The sequence below is a fragment of the Danio rerio genome, chromosome 6 (genome assembly GCF_052040795.2).
Source record: "Danio rerio strain M-AB ecotype USA chromosome 6, GRCz13ab, whole genome shotgun sequence".
NCBI lineage: Eukaryota > Metazoa > Chordata > Actinopteri > Cypriniformes > Danionidae > Danio > Danio rerio.
Genome location: NC_141026.1, coordinates 62,105,714 through 62,130,784, shown reverse-complemented (window position 1 = coordinate 62,130,784; position 25,071 = coordinate 62,105,714). Strand labels below are relative to the sequence as shown.

The following is a 25,071-nucleotide window of genomic DNA, read 5'->3' as shown; positions in this document are numbered from 1 at the left end:
TTTTAAAGGTATTAACCCCAACCCTCCCCAAAATTCTCCCTCTCTTCTCTGATGAGCTGCTGGGTCACCATGGGCCAACTGTGGGCATGTCTGATAAATGTTGACGGAGAAATGAGGAAAAGAAAAGAAAGCAGTTGTAGAATAAGTGTGTTTCCTCTGATGACGCGATGATCAAACGCGCGGCTTCTGTCATCTCTGGACTGTTACAGTGTTTCATTCTAGAAGCTCTGTGTTTGATCTGTGCGCCACCTGCTCCTCATCTGCAAAAAAACTACACCCAAAAGCAGACGTTTCCCTGCGTCACTTCCGTTTCCTAGCGTCACACAGACACATCTCCAACAACCAATAGGATCGCGGTTTACTGCCATCCGACCAATCAGAAACCCCAGTATATTTAAAGGTATTTTAAAAGTGGGACATTTGAAATTAAACAGGTCGCAGTTGCAGGGCAGGATCGCGTCGCCATCTGTAGAAAAGGAAGTATAGTTATTAATAATTTTTCTCGATATTAAACCTCCCACGCGGCTCCTCCAGCGGATGGTAAAGCGTTTATAGCACTGAAAGCAAGACATCGTCGAGTTTGTGTGGGTTTGAGCAGGATTTGTCGTGTGGAAACGGCTGACGGAGGTAATGAAGCGCTCTTCACCACTGAAACGCGTCTCAATGTGATTCATTATTCATTCAGTAATTCCTCTAAGATGCTTGTTTTAGTCTATACTCACCTGTTCAGATGGAAACAACAACTTATTAATAACGTAATGGGCGTCTAACATTATCACCCTATGACCTTAATGTCTTTTACTAGGATTTTAGTCCAATTTGCTTAACGTCATCTTGCATTTCATTATTTGCTTATTGTGTTTAATCTATGTAACGTTAAATATGTTAACTCAAGATATGGACTCTGGTGCAAGAAGCAAATCAAGCAGAGATCTGAAGATTCATCGACCTGAAAATGAGAAGGTAAAAGCTGATTGTTTTCTCATGTGTATCTGACTGTTCGTTCACTGGTAAAATAATTCCTCTGCATTCATCTGTGTTGTTGAATCATAAGTAAATATTGTGGTTGAAACCAGATTCATTTATTAAAATTAAAGTAACAAAAACATTTGTGATCATAAATTGTATCATATTTTCATCGTGTCGGTTGAAAGTGCACAGGAGCAAGTCCAGCGTTATGGATGTGACATTTGCAGGAAAATCTCAAAACAGAAATTCACAGTGAAAGTATTTGTTAACGTTATATTAAAACATCTGTTTATATTTTACAGAGCAACTAACCACAGAGTTTTTTTGAGTAGAAAAACATCAGTCTCTAAACATTTTATATTTTAATGCTGAAAATAAACATGTGTTATGTATGTGACCAAAACAAGTACACAAGTTTACAGCCTACAACATACTTTGCTGAAATTCAGTAAATTAAACAGCACAACCCAAAAGAAACAATAGTAATAATCAAAGGATAAGATTTCTCTCCACAAAACAAAAACCATAGATTTATTTATTTATTTTTGTTGCATTTATGAGGGAAAAGCTTCATTATGGATGTGACTGATGTGAAATTGGCACTTGTGCGATTTTGGTAAATCAAATATAATAGTTTGAAAACATTTACAGACATTTATTTTAGTTTTTTTTAAAGCACTGTTAGGTGCTTGCTTACACAAAAAACACAAAAACGGTTTTGATATTTTTGTGAAAACCTTTTTTTATTTTTATTTTTTTATGGCAAGGTTGACATTTGCATGGAATTTATTTTTATTTAAAATAATATCTTTGAGCAATTCCATGCAAATGACAACCCTGCAATGACAAAAAAAAAAAAGTTTTCACCAAAATATGAAACAGTGTCTACGTTTCTTTTTGTGCAGGCTTGTATTTTACAGTACTTTATAAATAATGTCTCTGTCAATGTTTTTAAACCATTATATTTGATTTACCAAAGTGATGCAAGTGGCAATTTCACGTCAGTCACATCCATAACGACACTTTTTCCTCATAAATGCAAAAATGTCAAGTAAAATGAAGTCAATAATTTTAGTTCTAATTATCCTTTTGGTTAGCAAAGGACTGCAAAGTATGTTGTAGACTGTAAACTCTCATACTTTTTTGGTCACATCTGTAAAACATGTTTATTTTCCTCATTTAAAGTACAAAACATGTTTACAGATTGATATTGTTCTGGTCTCATATCTCTGTGGTTCGTTGTTCTGTAAAATATAATCAGATGTTTCAATATAATGTTACCATTTACCTTCTCTGCGAATTTATGTTTTAGGTTTTTACTGCAAATGTCACATCCATAACGCTGGAATTGCTCATTTATAAATATTACGTATTTGTTTAACTCTAATGTATATTCTGTTTATTTCATATTTTTAAAAACAAAATCAAGTTTGTCATCATCTCCTGAAGACAGACATTAGAATGTTATTTAATGTAACTGCAGTTTCTTCATCCAAACTTTTGTCTGGTGCATTTTAAAATGTAATCGTTTACCTACTAACGGCAATATTTGGATATATCTTTAATATGACCGTTAAATAAATTGCATTTAAAGTTGTCTAAATTAAGTGCTTAGCAATGCTTATTACTCATTTTGATTTATTAATTTATTATGATTTTACAAACACAAAACAGCAAAGAACAGACAGCAAACTCTTCATATAACAATACTCTGTGCAAAATATAAATTAAAGCATGAAAGCAAAAGCAGGAAAATGGCAACATGGCATATTATACATTTTGCATATCGCCATCACAGATGGTTACGACAAACTCCTTTTAACATGGAAAGGATGGCTTTTATTGTGTGTCACCACACTGCTTCTTGTGTTAGGACACTGATACTCTGACATTTAATGTAAATATACTGTGTAAGTGACATGTTCAAGATTTTCGTGGCTCTACATATGCTGTGGTGTAAATTGCAAAGGGGCTTGCCTTGAAAATAAAGGTGCATTAAAAGGTCCTTGAATCTGTTTTAGTCTTGTTTCTAGTCCAAAATATCTAAAAATTCTTAAACCTAAAAGCATTTTCTTGGCAGGCAAAAATTACAGTCCTGTTTTCAAAAATGATGATTTAAAATTAAGTGAGTTTTTCCTTAAAACAAGCAAAATAATCTGACAATAATGTAAGAAAAGGCCAAACTGATTATTTTTCTTACCCCATTGGCAGATTATTTAGCTTGTTTTAGGAATAACTCAATTTTGACTCCTTATTTCTGGAAACAAGACTATAATTTGTGCTTGTCTAGAAAATGCTTCTTGATTTAAGAGTTTTTAGATGTTTGGTCTAGAAACCAGACTAAAACTGTAGGCAAGTAAAGCCTTGCAGTGTGCTGTTTCTGAAAGAGTGGAAAGGCTGATCAATATAACAGTCATTAATTATTTCCGCTGGTCTCCTGAAGAGCATCATTGACTCTGTTCTGCTTTTATCTTCTGCAGGTTTCTGCCGCTGGACCCAAAAGAGTTCCTGTAACCCAGAGCGTGCAGAAGCCAATGTTGAACCCACACACGCGTGTTCTCGGCGCTGCACAGGGACCACAGCGTGTCCAACGTCCTGTTGGGAAAACCTCTTGTCCTGGAGACCAGAACACCCGTCCAGAACAGCACAAACCAGCAGCGCACAGCAAACCACAGCCAAAACCACCGCTGTCAGCGGAGACCAACAAAACTGCAGAACCCAGCAAACAGGATAAACCTCACCGTAAGCACATCGGCTGATCACACTGCTCACAAATGCACACTATACACTTATGCACGATATACTTGCACACTTACTCGCACAAAAGCACAGTATATGAATTTAGTGTCGTCCTTATTGGAACTTGTAACGTTTTACTAACCAGAAATTCAAACTATTTCCCTGTAAATGACTAAATAGTAGCTGGCGTGAGTAACTATTCTCCATCATGCAGCAGTTTAATCACTATTATAGGAGAATTTTGCTTTCACTAATCCAAAATAAAGTAACCCATCAATAGCTCTGCCCCTTTACACTACTTTGAGTCCATGATGCTTCCAACAGTTAACACTTATCAGTTGAATATGTGTGTCATCTGCGTTTTTAAAGTATGCAGATTCTTTTAATAATAAAAATAATTATTCAGTGTGAATGCACTACTCATCATTACTATTTATACTATAAAATGGCATGGAAAGGTGCACAAGTATGTGATTTGGGACACACCTCGAGTTTGTCAAACTTTATAAGGAAACATTTTAAATGGTAGAACTATGATCAAAGGTAAAGCATTTCATAAACAGTTTTAGATTATTATTTTGTATTCATTGATGTTCATGTCTTTTTATTATAAACCATTTTTGTATTAAAGAAAAGTGATGTTTAAAAAAATGATCTATAAAATTTGATCTTTAGCCAGAGAAGCTGATATATGGCATTATATTCAATATAGCCATATATCAGGGGTTCTCAGACTTTTCAGCCCACGACCCCCAAAATTACAATGCCAGTGACTCATGACCCCCAATATCCTCCCAGGTGGTTATAAATACATAAAACTTGCACACCGGCGCACATATACCAATAAGCTTAAGTCTATTCATCTATTCAATTTTGAAGAACGCCACTCTGAGCCCATCCTTTGTGTTCAGTTGTGGCCTGTATTTGTTTACTGTACATGAGTGCCGTAAAGATGTCAAAGTTTAAGTCTTAAAATAAATCTGCTGTGTCTTTAACATTACAAAATCACCCCAAGGGTTGCAAAAACTGGAAAGGCATGTTTTTTTTATGTAACTGGTAACTATTTTTTTCCCTCTGTAAGTTATGGCTAAAATATGGTAATTCTAGTCATTTAATAAAATGCATTTTATCTTTGTAAATGATTTTCAAAGAAAAAACTAAATGATTTTGTTTGACTTTTGTTTGTCAGATAAATTTGCTTATTTTAAGTAAGAAATAATATAATAGTTCTTCTTTTTTATTTCATATTATTTCTTAAAATAAGACCATTTTTTTGGTTTGTCTATAAAATGCTGCTTAATTTTAAGAATATTTAGATATTTGGACTAGAAACAAGACAAACTCAAAGTAAGAGCAGCATATTTTGCAGTGTGAAATATATACATTTTTGTCATGCGGCACTGAAAATGTAACAGCCCTTATACTCCATCACAGCGCAGAGAATGTCATTATTTCTCCGTTTCTTTTACAGAAACTCCTTCCAGTACTACTTCTACCTCCTCCAACACCAGTGGATCATCGAAGAGTTCAAAGTAAGCTATAAACGCTTGATTGTGATTGGCTGATGATCGCTCTAAGTGTTTAGTTATGACACACAGCTAAACTAGTTCCAGCAGGTTTTGAGCGCATTACAGCTTCATATCACTCCACTGAATGATTAGAGTTTTCACAGTAACGACAACAAAAATCTTAAATTAATAAAAACAAAAAAAATACAGGCCTTAAAGTCTTGTATTCACTGAAATAATGTGCTGTAGCTCTTAAATCAATTTAAACGGGGCCATAATTGGGCTGACACAATCCATGTTGATGGATTAACTCTATTTACCAATGTAATCTAAATATCATAGTTAAAATGGCATTAAAAGTTCCTCACGTGTTTATACACTGACCTGGACAAACTGTTATCAATACATTTAGTTGAATATACTTTTTTAAAACTTTAAAAAGTCTGTGTATACAATTATATTTAACTTGTTTTGACACATTATTCCAAATATGTGGTGAAAAAGTACTTGTTGTTGTTGTTGTTTTTTTTTTTTTTTCTAACTGGTAAAAATCTTTTCCATTGACCCAACCAGGCCACCCTGTGTCAATCACAATTGTTTTGTAAGGTCTCAAATTTGACATGAGACCTGCAGAAACCCTGATATATGGTTCTTCATCTGATAAAGCTCGAGGAATAGTTGTGACAGTCGTTTGCTTTTTGTCTCGTCTTCAGAAAAGCCTGGACTTTGGAGAATTTCGACATTGGCCGCGCTCTGGGCAAGGGGAAGTTTGGCAGCGTGTATCTGGCCAGAGAACAGCAGACCAAGTTTATTCTGGCGCTCAAAGTTCTGTTCAAGAAGCAGCTGGAGAAAGCAGGAGTGGAGCATCAGCTGCGCAGGGAGGTGGAGATACAGTCACATCTCAGGTAGGAGGACTTCTGCTGTTTGCAGAGGAGTGTTTTAAAGGGTTAGTTCACCAAAACATTCTCATTACTCAATTACAAGCTAAAGGGAGCTCTGCTGAAATGCACTCAAGACATTGGAGACACATTTTATATCTTGTGAAAGGGGCAGAATAGATTTCCTTCAAGATGTTTTCATTCTCCAGTGGCATAAGATTTAATACCTGAAGATATTTTGTAAAAGCATTTCAGCCTAGTGTGTTGGATTAGAGTGTGTCTGCTTTAATTCTGTGAGAAACTCATTCAGTTAATTATTTTTAGGTGACTTTTTTTTTTTTTTTTTTAACCCTTGTGTGCTGTTGGGCTGTCTTCATCCACTCTGGGGTGATTTCAAGGCTTAATTTGGCCACAACTTTTTCTGTGTTTCAGCAAATTGAATGATTTTTGGTGACTAATCTTATTTTGACACACATTTTGTGAAATTTTTTTAGAGATGTTTAAAATTGTGATGTTTTCTTTAAAACAAGCTGAATAATCTGCCCGTGGGGCAAGTAAATATTCTTATTCTAAACCAAAACAAGATTATTGAGCTTAACTTCCTGCTATATTATTTTCTTTGTTTTTTTTATTTTTATTTTTTTTATAAATGTTTTGGTCTTTTTTAAAAATATTTTTTGGGGGAGTTTCACCTTCATTGATAGGACAGTGGAGATATAGAGACAGGAAAGTGTGGGGAGCAGAGATAGGGGAAGGATCAGCAAAGGACCTTGAGACGGGAACTCTGGTCGCTGCGAGCAGCTCGGTGCTATGTGTCCACACACTAACCACTAGGCTATTGGCGCCGACTTATTTACTTTGTTTTAATATTAATTTATTTCTGAACACTAGTATCTTGAAGAATATCTAGTCAAATATTATGTGCTGTCATCACGGCAAAGATAAAATAAATCAGTTATTAGAGATGAGTCATTAAAATGTGTTTTTAGAAATGTGCTGAAAAAAAAAAATCATCTCCCTTAAACAGAAATTGGTGAAAAAATTTAAAAGAATTAAGTCAACAGGAAGGCTATCAATTCATACAGACTTCATCTGTATAGTGCAGAAAAACTTAATCTAGCAGTATCTGATTTTCCAGTATGGTGCAGCCCTAGTCAAAGCGTTCAGTGTCTTCATGCATGAGGAAAGTGAGACTTGTATGTGAGGAAGTGAATGGACTGTTTCCTCTTCCTCTTTCAGACATCCCAATATCCTGCGTTTGTATGGTTATTTCCACGACGCGGCCCGTGTTTACCTCATCCTAGAGTTTGCTCCTAAAGGAGAGCTGTATGGAGAACTGCAGCGCTGCGGGACGTTCGATGACCAGAGAAGCGCCACGGTGAGGAGGAGATGATGATGATGATGATGATGATGATAATCAGGGTATCTGCAGGGTCTTGCATTAAAAAAAACAACAACATTTTTACACTGCAAAGATGCATTTCTTACAATTTCTTGTCCTGATTTCTAAATTCTTAATGTTTTCTAGACGAGCAAATTATTTAGTATTTTGAGAATTGAGTTAATAGTTTTTTTCTTAAAGATGCAGTAGATGATCTTCCACTGCTTAGCATAAATCTCTGAATCGCAGTCCCTCCCCTGCCATCTAGAGCCACGCCTCCTGAAACACGAGCACAGCAAAAGAGCCCTCTCTCATGTGTTAAAAGTGACTAGTGCTTGTCCGGCGGCGAGCAAGCCAAACTGACATGCTATTTCAGACTGAATATTTACAAATGCATGGTAAACAATATAGGGAGAGACTAGGCGGAATAGCGGTGTTTACTTGTATTTGTTGTTAAATTAAATAAAATCTACATTATTGATGCTGTAAAAGGTCCCTTATAACACTGAAAATGGTCTTATCAATCTTTCATTGGAGAATTTTAGTGGCTGAACAACACTTCTGTGAAGATGTAACCCATTTGTAACAACAACATCTTTTTAAAGTGTTGATTCAGCAGGTTTTTACCGATCGCTCGCACATGCTCTCTCTCCGTCTCTCGTGAACGCGCAGCACAAAGTGTGGTCGGCAGAGCTGCGTGCAAACGGCTGTGCTGTAGTTTAAATCTGCATTTGCTGACAGACAGATTGAGTTACTTATCGTAATTATGGGAGATGTCGGCCCCACTCTATTTAAGTGGATGAACATTTTTTAGTTTTATACCTTACCCAAAATATAAAAATACATATAAACACATTTAGATCATTTACTGTAATCATTACTATTAGACTGTGAAGAGACTTTCAACCAGCACAACAACACATGCGTCTGAAGACAATCACCTACTGCAGCTTTAAAACAAGTGAAATAATCTGCCAATGGGGTGAGCTTTTATTTTGATAGAAGATTATTTTTCTTACCCCTTATTTCTTAAAATAAGAATATTTTAGCATTGTAAACACTTCTATAGAGCTCACACTACAGGTGGACTATTGAAAGAAATTGCCGATGAGCAATATAACAAATATCATGAAAAAGTCATCTCATATCCTAATAAAGGTATAAATTAGTTATTATTGTGTATACACAGTATATTGACCACAGGAAAATTACTTGTTTTTAAAGTAATTTAGTTAAAGGATGTACTCAAATGTGCTCATTCATATGCATTTTTTAACATTTAGATTTTCAAAGGAAGATATAAATATAAAATAAATATGCCATCAAATACTTTTTAAAACTAATAGCTGCATGTGCTCAAAATATTGCCAAATAAAAAGATTTAGCTCATCTAATGGATTAAATATTGAATAAGTATTCTAACATTTAATTGGGTAGGCTAAATTGTCTGTAGTGAATGAGTGTATGGATGTTTCCCAGAGATGGGTTGCACCTGGAAGGGAATCCCCTGCGTAAAACATGCTATATAAGTTGGTGATTCATTCTGCTGTGGCGACCTCTAATTAATAAAGAAAAAGAAAATGAATGAATGAATTCTAACGTTTACAAAATAAACAGAGTAATATGAAATAGACATCATCCATATAATATATATGGTCATGTTGCACATCCCTATTGCCAATAAGATCTCAATAACGGTGGTAATAATAGCAATGTATATATTGTGTGTCTGCAGTATATAATGGAGTTGGCGGATGCTCTGAGATACTGCCACTCGAAGGCTGTGATCCACAGAGATATTAAACCTGAAAACCTGCTGCTGGGAGCCAATGGAGAGCTGAAGATTGCAGATTTTGGCTGGTCCGTCCACACGCCCTCCTCCAGGTGAGTCTGTTTTATTTCCATAAGTTTATGAAAGATTTCTGCCCAAATCTGAGTGCATGTGCAGTTTTGCCATTGTGCATGTCTGAGTATTAGTTTAATTAACCCTTAACTGTTTACTTCACTGCTTTGCAATTAAATCCTAATCTAATCATGCCAAACTCTATATCTTTGGAAAGTCTGAGTCTTCTTAATGCATGTTTTAGTGTTGTTTTTTTTATGTAGGAGGAATAATAGATTGCAGTGCACTTAATGCACTTTTCAACCTGTGGGACCATTTTCGGGTTAGTTTTTAAACACTAATATTATGGACTAAAAGCAATCATGACGAACTCTGCACACTTTGAAAGCCTCATTCCTAGTTTTTATATCTGGTGGCTGATTTTTCATGGGTATTGCTGAGCATCAGTTATTTATTCAATTGCGGCAAGGATATTCATCAGAGTTGTAAAGCATTACTCTGCTACAGCAATCCACATTAAATAGTTTTAGAATTTTATCAGAGGCTAAATTCTAATCAAAAATCACCATACTGCTTAGAAATTTGATGCCTATTTTACAAACATTATCAAAAGTGTAAAAAAATATTGATTGCTCTGAACATGCACAGAGATTGAAGACACCCTCTAACGGTCTCCAATGGGTCTGGAACTGTATAGACCAGTGGCGCCTGCAGCTGTACGGCTGTGCGCACCTACCATGAGAGGGCTGGAATTATTGCCGCTTTTTATTTATTTGTGACATGATTTAAATCGATTATTAAACAGCATACACTACAGCTGCCTGCTTTTTGGCAAATCGCTGCAGCGCTGCATTTGGTTGCACAAAAACTCGCTCTGATCCGGTAGAGAACTTAACCAACAGCTAACGTTGCATGCACTGCTAAAAGACTTTTTTTCTGCTGTGCATCGAATAAAGACACGCTTAACATCATCGATGTCCACAAAACATTCTATATCCATGAAACACGAACCATGCAAACTCTGAACGAAGAAATAACTGCACTTCAGTCAAGCCAGATGGCTTGTTTTGTGATTTAATAATGTTGTACGAGTTAAATTATAGCTTATATAGGCTATGCACCAATAAACAAATCAAATTAATGAACAAATAAAATAAATATGGGTTATGTCGGTATTGTTTTTACTCAAAAAATAAATAAATAAAGAATAATAAAATGCTTTATAAAAATGAAAAGCAATTTTCACAATTTTTTTATGATTCATTAATATATGATGGACATTTATGGGGCTATGTAACATGTTTTTTTTTCTTTTTTTTTTTTCTCTGTGATCTTTAATACATACTGGGTAGCTACGCAAAATATTTTCTTAAATGTCAAGCAGGAATTTGTCTATAGCTTTAATAATGAAGGCAATAAAATATTAAAAATGATAAAAATACAAAGATAAAAGATAAGAATTTAGCTAAATTCTAAAACAATATTGGTTTTTATTTCACTTGATGCATTCGTTATTTAATGTATGAACACTGAAATAACAGCCATCGGAAGGGGGCGGGGCGGTGCTGGATTTGAGCGTGCCTTGGAATAAAATCCTGCAGGCGCCCCTGCTTTAGACAAACTAAATCTAGCTGAAAAATGCAGTCATTGTTTTATTTTTTTTTGTAAACTTACACGCGTAACTTTTGCCTCATTTAACATTTTAAAACCTTTTTTACTTTAGCTACAATCCATCAAGTGTCTTCATTAAAATGAGGTTAAGATTAAATCTGTGCACTAAAGTGTAGAAGATTGGTGTTAATTTAAAGTAACACTATTCACCTAATAATGACAATTCTGTCATAAATTTTAAATCAAGTGAAGGGTGGGAAATTTGAGTTTCTTTCGTCTGTTCGACACAAAAGAATATATATTTAGAAACCTTTAACCATTGATTTGCATAGTGTTTGTTTTTCCCATATGGAAGTCAATGGTTATCATTTTTTAGCTTTTTAAAATATATATATTTTAGTGTTCAAGAGGAAAGAAACTTAAAGTTTGGAATCACTGAAGGGTGAGTAAACTGAGAATTAAAATTTTTGGATGAACTATCATCTATTAAGCCTGTCATTTGTATGTTAAAAACAAATGTAGTTGACAGATAAGCTGATTAAAGATCACTCAAAAATGAAAACTGATAGTTAATTTGCTCATCCTCCACCCATTATAATGTGCTCTTTAAAACTAAAACAACACTAACATGCATTCTCCCTGAATTAATGTCACTGATTGCACTGTATTTATCTGTCTGACAGGAGGTCGACGCTGTGCGGCACGCTGGACTATCTTCCTCCAGAGATGATAGAAGGTAAAACACACGATGAGAAGGTGGATCTCTGGAGTCTTGGAGTGCTCTGCTATGAGTTTCTGGTTGGCAGGCCACCTTTTGAAACAAAGAGTCATGAAGAGACGTACCGCAAGATTTCTAGAGTAAGTAATGTATTCAGAGACCCAGTAACTTTATACTGATCGAAAGTAGAGTTATTAGAAAATGTCCTACTTATGAACTCACCCACAGCTCATCTAAGATGTAGGTTGATAAACACTTTATTTTTTATTTTTTTAAATCTTGTATTCTACGCCATTTTGTAGCATAAATAGTGTAATTAGTGCGTTCACACTGAAAACTCTAATAATAAGTGCACTTTAATTACCCGGATGATGCACTTATTCAGCCAGTAAACAGAAGTGTGGACTGTTGGACACTTCACACACTCAACGGCTGCAGCTTTGCTTCGGTAGCGGAAGGGGCGGAGCTATACAGCGCTCATGTTGGATAAATTGTATTTTGGATTGTGAAGATAAGATTCTCCTACAAGAGAGATTATAGCGCCTCCTGATGGTGAATGTGGTTATACCCATGATGACAGGTATAATTTGGTAGTTTGCTCATTTATTTCACTAATATGGCAACCGTCAAACCTCATCTGGTAAACAGTTTAAATTTCCACTTTGTAGAAACCAAATCAGTGTTCCATTTGGGACGACACTACACGCATATACTATACTGTTGAGTGCATGAGTGTATGGTGTATCATTTGGGACGCAGCTTTTGATTAGGGTTGGAGCTAAACTCTCCAGGACAACGGCCCTCCAGAACCGAGTTTGGACACATCTGGGGCCTGTTTCAGAAAGCAGGTTAAGTTAAAACTCAAAGTAGTTTAACCCTGAAATGAGAGAAACTCAGGGTTTTCCGTTTCGAAATGGCAGGTTTGTTAAACTCGAGAAATCGGGGTAAGTCAAGCCTGTTTCTAAAAGAGAGTTAACTTTAACTCAGAGTCAGTTACTGTGGTCACTTACTCTGTGAATCTAACCTGGTCCGGAGCAGGTTTTATTCTCTAAACTCTGAGTTTCTGTCGGCCTCCTCCCCTTTTTAAAGATGAAGCGGTATTTCTCGCATTAGTCTTACATTTCCACACACCTATTTTAGAGCTCATTTTGGAGATGTGCATAAAAAAGATTGATGGAAACGTAACTTTTGAAAATACGCATAATATAACATGTGCATAACTAGGAGTAGGTTAAACTTTTATTTGATAAGATGCACATAAACTACGAAGTGCACTTAACAAATTACAGTATGTACATTAAAAAATGGTTTGTTAGAGATGAGGATAAAAATGTGTGTGAAAGGACAAACCAGCAGACTGAGCACACTGCAGAACATCTTAAATGTTGTTTTAGTCATTCTAAAATGCCTGAACTGTTTCAGTATTAGTGTATATTATTAATTACCTCCGAGCGTCTGGAGCGTGTCAAGATCTGCGCGTCTGGCTTCAAACGCCCCCACGTGTTCATTGTGTGTCAATTGTCTTCTGAGGCTCAGGTACATTAATTAAATAAAAAATCATTGACGCAGCTTCTTCTACCGCTGTAAATTCTGTTTTTACAGTTGATATTTGGCGCAAGTTAATCAGGAAGTGACGATTGTGTTCTCTTCGACTCTTTGGATAAAAATGCTGCTTTATTTTATTCCAGTGTTGCACAATTTTATGTAATTTTGATGGAAACACAGCTATTGCCTACATTTTTGTCACGCACGAGGCTTGTCCTTTTTTCATAAATAATTAGCTTAACCTTCGACATGTACTGTTAGAGATTAATGGGATTATTATTCTGTCTAAAAATAATTGTATTACTGCTTACCTTCTTAATGTTATATCAACCTCTATCACTTGATCAATAAAAAGGCAGACACACAAGTGCACTGTTAAATCTATTAAAACTGATAAAAGTGTATAGAAGTTTAGAAAAAAGTATAAACGTCACACATTACATTATTTTATTATACTTAAATGTTTAAATACTTAAAATTAAAAATTACGCATTAACTTGGGCAGCTGTTTTCCCACGCTGTCTCTGTTTCACTGATGGCTGCTTCTTATTAAATATATACACTCATATTTGCTATAACTTTGAATGAGCAGATCAAGTTCAGCTGGAGAAAGAAATGCTGATCTCTTTCTTTAAGATGTTGCCATAGTCACTGGTAATGTCTGCGCTCCATTGATAATGCCTTTTTATAGTCACGTGTGCGCGCTTAACTCTGAGTTGGTCTACTCAAACTTGATTGACCCAACTCAGATCAGCTGTTCTGAAACCGAAAACTCTGAGTTGATTTACCGAGAGATAAAAAACTCTGATTTCAAGTTTAAACTCTGAGTTGTTTAAACCTCCTTACTGAAACAGGCCCCTGCTCTAAAAGGTTTTTGAAGAGGAATTAAATTTTATTTATTTATTTTTTTAAAATTAAGTTTTCCCTGAGTGTTCGACCGACGTTGCTTAAGGATATATCTGCACAACAGAACTAAAATTTGAACTGTTTTTCCTTTAATTTTAAAGCTTCACATAAACATAATGCTTTCAAAACAATCCTTGTTTTCACATCCACAACAATGCCGTTTCAAATTTGTTTTCAGTCCTCAAACTGCTGTTGTGTTTTAAACTAATTTGCAAAAAGCGTACCCTCTTTTTCTTTGTTGGGCTGAAATTAATGTAAGCTGCCTGTTGGACTATTTTCTGTTGAAATATCTTTATTTAAATGTATTTTTTTCCTTTTAGACTTTGAACTTTTTTTTTTTTTTTTTTCCTTTTCATTCATTGATTTTAATCGGGTATATTTATATCCTCAAAGCACATCGTCACCATATCTCTTGTTTGTTTTTAGGTTGAGTTTACTTATCCAGCTCATGTGAGCAACGGCAGCAGAGACCTGATCAATCGACTACTCAAGCACAACCCAATGCACAGACTCCCCATCCAGGGAGTAATGGAGCACCCGTGGGTTGTGGAAAACTCCACCAAGAAACCAACCACTTACACCGCCACCGCCAACAACTGAGGCCTGCTGGGATTACACTGAAACCTTCTCCACGCATGTGACTTTATTGGACTAATATGGCAATAAGTGTTGATGGTCTGTGCTGCCACGCTTTCACATAACTTTATGATTTGTCTGTTGTTTTTACATGTTGTGCTGTTTATGTGCTTCAGTTTGCAAGGATTTGTAAATATGTAATTAAGACAATTTGTAAAGTTGTATCCATTACTTGAAACAAATGTCATTTCTTTTATTGTAATGGCTTTTAAGAATTTGAATAAGAAACTTAATGTATTTTGTCTGTTTGGAAATAAATTCATTTTAAGAGTTTTCCAATTTACTTTTAAAAACGTCTTCCAATCAAGTGACACGGTGGGTCAGTGGTTAGCACTGTCCTCTCCCAGCAAGAAGGTCACTGGTTTGAGTCCCACTGGAGCTTGCATGTTCCGGACCTCCAGTTTCCCCCACAGTCCAATCACGGGGGAATTTAAGAACTGGTTCTCAGCATTTATGTGTACATCCTTCACAAATCTATCTTCAGTTCATATGCTTAATAAGAAACTCTACAATACATTTGTGCATGCATATTAGATTAGTCAGTACTGAAGTTAGATCTGGAGCTTATAAACCAAAATAACTTTAATGGGCCAAAAACTAGTAAAGCCAATTTTGTTATAGAAAAATATTAAATATAAATTTAAAAAGAGGAACAATAAAGAGAAGCAAAAAAAGAAAAGGAAAATTTTGTTCAATTTTAATTTCATTTAATTTGAATTTAATTGTATGATCTTCCTGTTTCTAAATACGTTTGGTGGCTAAAATATTATTTTTATTATTTTCAATAAATCAGTTTCGTTCAATTGCACCAAATTACATTGCCTATATTCACTGAGAAATGGAGGAAAAATATGCATCATCCAAATGGGCTGTACTTATGTTGAGCACTGTGTATGAGTGTTTCCCAGTGCTGGGTTGCAGCTGGCAAAGTTAAGATAACTTTTAGGCCTTAAGTCTTATATCTACTCAAATGTTGTGTTGTAGGTCTTAAATATTTTTAACAGATCTTAATTTTCCTGTTAATTAGCCTATTATTATTTTTTTTATTGTAGATTGAAGTTATTGACAGCTGTGTTTTCTTCTATTATTGGTAAGGGTTATAGGGTTTGTGAACGGATATATTGGAAAATGAATAAAATTATTTTCAAGAACTTATTAAAAAACTATATTTTTGTAATAATAAATATATTAATTTTTTTAATAATTTTTTCATAGGGCAAGTGAAAATCTTTTCTAACTGGCATATTGGAGAAGTTCCTTAGCAGTTGGCTCTAAATTTTACTCTAAATTCATAATGGTCTTAAAATATCTTAAAAAGTCTTAAATTTAACTTTGTTAAACCTGCAGAAACTCTGAGCTGGAAGGGCATCCGCAGTGTTAAGCATATGCTGGATAAATTTGCGGTTCGTTCCTGATGAATAAAGGGATTAAGCAGATGGAAAAGTAATGAATGTATCCCAATCATGCTAATTGTTGCTATCAAATAAAAGTGAGTTTTCTGTCAGTTGTACCCCTGTTGAGCGGGTTTACACCTAAACTGGTTTAATTTGGAGCAGAAATGAGGAATGAGATGAGTTTATTATTGCTCCATGCGAGGGTTTGCTTGATTGGCTCCAATTGGCGCCTCCGCTCATTCAAACTTTGCGCCTCGAGAAGTGACGGTTGACGTTATTAAGTTTGGTTACGCAATCGTAAGGTTTGGTCGCTTTAATTCAGGATGTTTTCACCGAATAACTTCATTAATATTTAAGATACAAGTAACTTACAATGTTTGACATGACAGCCCGATCGCGCAGCACGTCAAAAATGGCTTTCAGAAGCATCTGCTTTCGTGATAAGAAGTGTTTGGAACAGACACCAAAGGTGAGCGAAAGACCAAACTCCAAACTAGCCAACAAAAACACTCCTGTAATTTGTCTTAGTAATATGTTTAGTTATACCCTTAACATGGTAGCAACATTAAACATAACGTTAGACAAAAACTTCAACTTCAGAAACATTGAAAGTAAGCACTTTATAGGGCTTCGCCATGTAGGCATATGTCAAGAGTTTGTGAAGTTTAAGCAGGCATTTTCTGTGTGGGTTGTTCAAGTTAAATGTTCTTATCGTAGTTTAAAAGCCTGTACCCTGATTTCTTGTTTTATTTAAAAATGATTTCCAATTCAATATGTTCATGTTTCCACCAGGTGGCGCAAAAATCACAACATTCTCTCTGAAAGCGCGCGCTCTAGTAATAAGAAAATGGCTCCTCTTTTTAAACTCAAATTCCCACAATCCAACACGACCACAATTTTCTCCATTTCGTTGTTGATAAAGAAACGCGAATAACCATTATATATTTCGCATTTGACAATATCCTTCAAGGGTAACGGCTTAATAAAGTTTACATAATTCATCGCAGGTATATAATCTAATCCTGAGTATTTTGTCAGTTTTTTTTTTCTCGAAGATATTATCTTAATTAGGCTAATATATAATGTTTAATGTCTTCATGTTGATAATAAACGCTGATCTTTTTATAATAATTTCTCTCTTTAGTCTCTAGTGTTGCTTCATTTAGACGCATGCGCACATTCTGCTATTTCTTTAAGCATATTTTATTTCATGACAGCCTCAGAAATAGATTCAGTCTGTCCAGATGTTTCGTTCACTTGCGGAATCAGAGCCAAAGGCAAAAATCTGTCGAGATTTTCTGTGCGAGTTCACTTCATTCATTCATTAGCTGTTGCGCCTCTGAAATACCAATGACAGGATGCCTCCTGTATTCTTTGCATTACCACTTTTGCACGTTACATTGCACGTTTAAAATAATTATTGCATTATACAGTTTAAATAAATCCACGACGGTGGCCTATTTATATCCCAAGGTTTATTATTTTCCCCATTTATAGAAATTCAATTAAAGCGGTCAGATTTAGTATTTAAATCAATATTTGTCACTGACATGCAAATATCAATCATAAATATGCCTTTTTAATTCTGCCTTGCATTATATCATCGAAAATGCATTTATCCGTTAAAAATACCTAACCTAATTTCTGCATTTATTATATAACCTATTTTTCATGCAGAAGTGCTGTCTATACATTCGCCTTCGGAATAAATCTAAGAGAGGTGGACTCCGCTTATTTATTGATTTGTAGGTTTATTCTTTTCTTGAAGGGAAAATATGCAGGTGTTTCATTTTCTTTCCATATGTCACTCACACAACCAAAAAACAATTGTACAATATAATTTCACGCGTTTCTTTATTCTTCAATATATTCATTTTCACGATATATGATAACGATTTGTGATATACATTCCATCTTTTAAACCACAATAACACAACACATACGGTTTTATAACATTTCCACAGCACCCATTGGATTGCACAAAATGAAAAAAAAATGTCTTATGCAAGTCCCTTTATTTGATTCAGACTTGATTTCGATCCAACGACGCAATAAATGAATCTCACTGAGGGGAACATGAACATGAATTATTACTTTTAATTACGACGTTTCATATCCGATAGACAACATAACGCTCAGAACTCTTCAAATTTAGCTATTTGAGTTGGTGGGTTGTTTTATTTTGTGTATGTTTTCCATGCTCAGGCATCATTTCTTCAGAATTTGTTCGTTTTCCTCTGTCTTCATCTTTCTTCAATTTCCAATATTCGATGTCTTTAGTAAAAATACGAGTCTCTTTGTATATTTTCTGGTGAATTGAGCAATTGCAGTGAATAAAACCCTCCTTTTCTTCTGCTTCACCAGAATATCTCTAATACTGCATGGACATCATACGGTCAAAATGCATAGTTAAAGTACTTCTATTCACCGTCCATTATAGGCTGCCTTATTAGCTATTATCATCATCATCATCATCTCTCCATTTTGGTTATGCAAACTATAATAAATAATACTATATGTCCTCACTCATGCCGAATTGTCGGAAAAATCACTAAATTTGTTTGTGTGTTTATTGCCATGACTTCGGTCCCCGGTTTGAATTACATTAAGATTCTTGCTTTTATTTATTTGTTCATTTTGATCCGTGTATTGCCGACAGGAGACGTGCACTCTCACAGCACTCCACGCGTGTTTATTAATTATTATTTTCCTTTTGTATATGACAGATGAAATGACGTCTTCCTCGATTAAAATCTAAAATAAATTCTCGTGTAAACCATTGACTCGCTTCACAACAAAAATAAATGCTCTGATATCTATATGTAACGCGCATTTGTTGTCAAAGGCATCTCTCAGATGAACTGCAAAATTGGTTTATTGAAGGGGATAGTTCATCCAAAAAATGGAAATTATTTAATCATGTACTGGTTCCAAACCTTTAAGTGTTCAGCTGAACACATAGAAGAAGATATTTTGAAGAATACTGGACACCTGCAACCATTGGCTTCCACTGTTTTTCCTACTAGAGAAGTAAATGACTACAGGCTCTCTTTAAAATATATAATTTTGTGTAAGAAACTCAAACTGGTTCGGGACCTCTTAAGGGAGAGTCAACTGAATAAATGTGCATTTTAGGCTGAACTATCCCCTTAAATTGTACACGTCAAGGTCAGATCTGCAGACAGTTTTATTGGATGAACCTGGGTTGAATGTTCTTTATTTTTTCTTCTTTATTTTTTTTTTTTAAGTGTTTATTGTTTTATGTTTCGGGGGAAACTTATCGGTTTGGTTATCAATATGCGGGATGCGTTGTAGTATAACACCTAAACCACCAAAACTATCCAGCTAATCCGGCAGGTTGTATTTGTACGCTTCGATGAGGCCTTCGACGGAATGGATGAAGCCGGAAATGCTGCATATACCGCCGATCACGAATATGGCGACGTCGAAGAACACCTGATGCCACAGCAGCTTTCTCCACAGCAGCTTGAGATGGAAAAGGCTGGGCAGCAGAAAGCAGAGCCCCGCGCCCGTCAGGCTGCCCGTCAGGCCCATGAGAAGCGCGAAGTGCGGCACGTAAATGGCCATGAGCATCGTGAAAACCACCAGCGCGCAGCGGAGCGACAGACCCCAGGACTTGAGTCGGCCGTCTCCGCCGTAGCAGTCCGGGAAGAACGCGCGCCCTCCGTCCTGGAAGAAAGTCTTTTCGAGGACCTCCACCGCTGCGAAGAACGGCAGCGGGTACGACAGCAGCGCCTTCGACACCAGGAACAGGTTGACGACGGCGCGGATGCTGGACGGCAGGTTGTCCGTGATCACCTCCTTGGTTTCATCAGCCCACGTCAGGTAAGCCACCAGGGCGAACAGGCCCTTGAGGATGCAGGCCGCGATGTGCGTCCAGTTCATCATGCAGTGGAACTCGCTGGGCTTCTGCATGTTCCCCTCCAGCGAGGGCAGGAAGATCTGCGAGGTGTAGCTGAACACGATGATGCCGATGGAGATGGGGAACTTCTTGACGTCGATGTAGAACTTGACCTTGTCCCACGCCCAGTCTCGCGCCCTGGACAGGCAGTAGGCGATCACTAGGATGTTGATGACGAAGTGCGCTAGGGTGCAGAGCAAGCTGAACTTGGACACGGCTTTGAGGTTCTTGAGGAAGGCGCAAGGCAGGAGAGCGGCGGTGGCGATGATGGCCCAGGACCTCTGGGACACTGGGAGGGTGGGGAAGCTGTTGTACATCAGGTTCCCGCTGACCACGACGTACAAAATGCAGGTCATGACGAGCTCGATGATCTGTGCCACGTTGACGACGTGTCCTCCGAGCGCGGGGAAGCGCGGCGCGCAGCAGGCGTTGGCGATGTCCACGTACGAGTCTCTCACTCGCACCAACTGGCCGTCTTCGTTCTCTTCATAGAGGCAGGCGATGAGGATTTTGCCTGTGTAGCAGCACACGACGGCGGCGAATATAATGAGGAACAGTCCGAGATATCCACCGTGGAGAATGGCGTAGGGTAACCCGAGCACGAACATGCCCTGCGGGAGAGAAGCACAGCAAGCGCTTTACACCACAGACCGCTGCTTTTGTGCACATCATCACTCACAGTGACCTAACATCGCTACACATCTATTCTCTGATCAAATGCCTGTAGTGTATGCTGCGTTTTTGGTGTAACCTTCTTTGTTCTCTGATCAAATTATTTTTATATCTGATTCAAGTTATTTGGTGCGTAAAATGGTGCGTTTTTTGTAGTAACCTTTAATATCTATTTTCTGATCAGATGCATAAGGTATTTGCTGCGTAAAATGCTGGGTTTTTGGTGTGGCTTTTATCTATTCTCTGATCAAATGCACAAGGTATTTGGTGCGTAAAATTGTACGTTTTGGGATAGCCTTTTTTATTATCTATTATCTGATCAAATGCATGAGTTATTTGGTGCGTAAAATAGTGCGTTTTTGGTGTAACCTTTAATATCTGTTATCTGATCAAATGCTTAAGGTATTGGTGCGTAAAATATTACGTTTTTCGGGTTAACCTGGTTTATTATCTATTCTCTGATCAAATGCATATAGTTTTTGGTGCGTAAAATGGTGCGTTTTATGGTGTAACTGTCTTTGTCTATTCTCTATTCTCTAAACGCGCAAGTATTTGATGCGTAAAATGGTAGGTTGTTTGGTGTAACCTATATTATCTATTCTCCAGTCAAATGCATATAGTACTTGGTGCGTAAAATGAAGCTTGTTTTGTGTAGGCTGCTTTATTGCAAATATAACTGTGGTAATAATGAACTTGTGTGGAGGGAATGCGCCTTGTGTTCACTGCAGGAATTCAGTGCCGAAATTCCATTTGCTGTGAGCAAAGTCACGCTCACCTCATTGTGTCGTCATCTGGATGAATCAAATAGGCAGGGAGTCACGTCACGGATGTCAGATTGGCTATTAAGAGGTTTAAGTGCGCATGATTAAACGTGTTTTTTAGTATTGTGAACACGTTTTTGCAATACTCGAGAACGTATTTTCCAAGTCGATGTGTACAATATTACAATTTTAAATGCGTTTAAATATTGTTTATGTTTTAATGTAAAAGAAGCATTACTCTCTCCAGTTTACGCACGTCGAAAATAGATGGAATTTCTCACGCAAACAACACGAATCTCCGTCTCCGGATACCTAATGTAGGTTTAATAGGTCGAATAAATGATATTTCATGAGCACTATTTTTTGAAGCTCAACTCGTTGATAAGCCTGCCTTAACCTATGTTCCTCCTTCAAGTCCTTCACTATAACACGACATCAGCACAAGAAAAACCTACGCCATTCAAAAGCACAGCTCATCTTTAATAAAACAGACTGTTCACATTCATACCGCAAATCGCTTTTACGCATTTCCACACAACTTTAGGACATGAATTTGTTCACAGCTATGCATCGCCATGACGCGTGACGCCTGACGATGCGCCTTTACCTGGATCGCGTTGGTCACGTTCCAGCCCGCTTCCCAAGCAGTGATTCTGGGCTTGTCCGGGTTGCCAATTTCGGAGCAAAGTCCCCCGTCTTTGGATGCTGAGGGCGGTGGACCCGTTCCATCCCTCTGGTAATGGCTGTCCCCTTCGGCCATCCCATCTTCCCCCATTTCCCCGCCGCCCTCTCCCCCCATCTCATCGTTTTTTAGGATGTCCATTTGAAGCCCCTGCCTGTGGTCATAGTCCAGATCATCGCAGGCGGCGAAACCCAAAGCCTCCTCATCGGTGGCGGCCTGGAAGCCCAGTCTGGCGAACATCCCGCTCACCTTCGCCTGCGACTTATTGGTGACGGTAGTGGCCGCGTTGGACAGCTTATTCGAGATCTTGCTTCTTATTAACGTAGCCATGATTGTTCTGCTAAACGAGACAGGTGTCTAGATACCTCAGCGAATGTTTTTTTCCTCTAGATATTTCAGATTTAGTGCGTGACCGGAGCTCTTTGTCTGCGCGAGAAGAGAACGGACTCTCGTGGTGACGCGTATTCGTTATCTCCGGTTCTGACTGAAATCACGCCTGCTGTTTTGGCTAATTCCGTGGTTCATGTCACTTTCAGACGTAGATGATGCCTGGCGCCCGCATCCTGTTGGCCCGCTCCTCTCTCACTCTATTCTGGCCGAACTCTTGACGCGCGTTTCGGGCGAGAGCAAGTTTATGGTCCGGTGCGTAAAGGAGAATGCTCGCAGCTTTACGCGGGCTTTCCGTCCTCTGTATCCGTGGCACAGCTTCGACTCCTGTGTTTCAGTGGCCGTCGCTGATGCCAATGCGGTACACGGGAGCTCGGGGGTGTTGAGAGGGAGGCACGTGTCACCGTCAGCCTGCCAATGCTAGTCTCGCGTCTCCGGCTCCCAATGCGCGCGCTACTCCGCACCGACGGGAGGAAAAAAACGGGGTAAAGATTTGCTGCATTTCTAGGGGAGGTGCTTGCAGGACCCCATCCTTCCTCTCCAATCTCATTATGCCCACTATACTTGGTCACAACACCCAATGGCATCCGGGGTCTCATAGTGTTGCATAACTTTACGTATATATAAACCGTCTCCAGCATCAGAGTAGATCTCACATGGACACAAAAAGTGTTCTTGAACTGTTCTTGTGTTTTTTTTTCCTTCCTTTCTTTTCCCAGCTTGAACTCTCCATTTTTATGGCTTCACGTGAATGTTTAGGATCAGTTTTTACTCTCTTTTTTTCAAGAAGAGGAGACGTGCCACCCTCGACGACGCTTGTAGAGTTGATGTCGGAATACTCGCAGCTTGAACGGATTTAAAACCTACTTTTATTCGACAAGGAAATGAGCAAGAAACATGTCGCAGATTTGATAGATATAGAGATTTTTTGATGGCTAAGTACCAAGTTATGTTAAGCGATGTGTTGGTTTTATTTAGAAAAATAGCACGCGTATTTCTCTTGGATTATTTGTCACGGGGCAGTGCGCTGGGCTGTTTGCCTTAATGAGTTTCTGCATCATGTTTTGGGACACTGTTTTTATAAAAACGTTAAAAAAGTTAATAGTCTATTTAAACTAATTATAATTTTGATCTCTTATGGATTTTTCGTTTATTAGCATTTTTGTCGTTTTATAATCATCATATCCAAGTGGACTTTTCTAAGTTTTGTTCTTAGCATTTATTTGTGGCTTGCTGCAAACAACTGGATGCTTTTATAAAATATAATACAAGCTCAATATTCTCTTATTCGTTTGCATAAAATATTTGGAAATATTTAATAGCCTATTCAGTTTTTTATATAATCACAATATGATCACGTATTAATATTATTCTCAAAAGAGCTGAAGAGACTGACTAATCGTTTATCTAAAGCAAAAAGCGACACCCGGTCTTTAAAGAAATAAACCTTAAATGAAATCCTAAATTAATCCACTATTTTTAGATAATCGTCGGGATGGTTGCGAACATATTTGGTGTCATTAGGAGCTCAAATGTTAACGAATAATTAGAAATGACCCGCTTTATTTTATCCACTATTGAATAGTACTTAGATTGAAAAACAAATGCTACACACTTACAAAAAAAACAACACATTGAACATATGTAAAAATATACTGACATGATAAATATTCTAACTATTAAAATTGCGTCACAATTTAGGATGTTAGCTGTAAATTAGGGCAATGCTGAGAAAATTGGTTTGTCTAATAGATTGAATCTGATGTATCATTTAATTTAATTTCATTAGTTTTCCACAGACAAGATTTAATTTTCATAAAAATAAACAAATCTGTGTTTTCCACTGATCCTCGTTTAGTGTTACGGAGTTATTCTGCTGTTTGCACGCGATATAAACAGAAGCGTTGCTGTATTGTCCGTATCTAATCTTTTGAATCAGCAATGGTGTTTTCCCCGGAGGTCTCCCTGGTCCCGCAGGCTGTGCTCGGCCTCTCGGCCTGTGTTTCCCGGTGGGAGTGGAACGGGTTAATCGGAGCGCCGTTATCAGCCGCGCGCAGAGCTCGAGCTCCGGGATTTACAGCCGCAGAAACACAATCGTCTGAAGAACGGCGCATGCGCACACGGGCGATCGTCAGCGCTTTTACACAGAATTCAGCTCAGATACCAAGCACATTAGAAGGAAAAAAAAACCTGATTACAATGTGAATGCAGATTAAACAATGCAGTTTAGATTTCTTTATAGGTAAACAGGCACGACTTATGTTATCATGGACGTTTTAATATTTTGCATTAATGTTATAAAATATTATAATAAATAAATGCTAATATAATATAACATAATCAGAGTTATTCAGCATTATTCCTGTAAAGTAAAATATTAAATTATGAGCCTAACATTAAATGTAATTAAATACATGATTTTTGTCAAAAGGTGGATGTGGTAATAAATGTAATGCAGTTGGCCACCTTGAATTCCCTATGCAGGAGCAACCCTAAAAACATATATTATCATATAATAA

The 25,071-nt window shown here is 37.2% G+C and overlaps 2 protein-coding genes and 1 long non-coding RNA gene across 6 annotated transcripts in view; 2 read left to right on the top strand and 1 right to left on the bottom strand.

Annotated features, from left to right (window-relative positions):
* The first annotated feature begins 422 nt into the window (after nt 1-422).
* aurka (aurora kinase A) lies at nt 423-15,005 on the top strand. The gene is given in 9 exon segments (NM_001003640.2): nt 423-627; nt 896-963; nt 3,450-3,711; nt 5,180-5,240; nt 5,930-6,121; nt 7,334-7,472; nt 9,211-9,359; nt 11,613-11,787; nt 14,525-15,005. Coding segments are annotated over 8 exon segments (1,218 nt in total). The 5' UTR covers nt 423-627; nt 896-897; the 3' UTR covers nt 14,699-15,005.
* Nucleotides 15,006-16,366: 1,361 nt separating this feature from the next.
* Nucleotides 16,367-25,071, top strand: part of LOC141386393 (uncharacterized) — a 70,059-nt gene continuing 61,354 nt past the window's right edge. For 2 of the 4 annotated variants that reach the window (XR_015494439.1, XR_015494440.1), the window contains exon 1: nt 16,378-16,597. This is a non-coding gene — a long non-coding RNA (uncharacterized LOC141386393). Of the gene's footprint in view, nt 16,598-25,071 lie in introns of all 4 variants that reach the window. The other 2 variants (XR_015494441.1, XR_015494438.1) reach the window with 2 other exon arrangements.
* Nucleotides 17,966-22,895, bottom strand: slc32a1 (solute carrier family 32 member 1). The gene is given in 2 exon segments (NM_001080701.1): nt 17,966-20,661; nt 22,091-22,895. Coding segments are annotated over 2 exon segments (1,593 nt in total). The 5' UTR covers nt 22,496-22,895; the 3' UTR covers nt 17,966-19,473.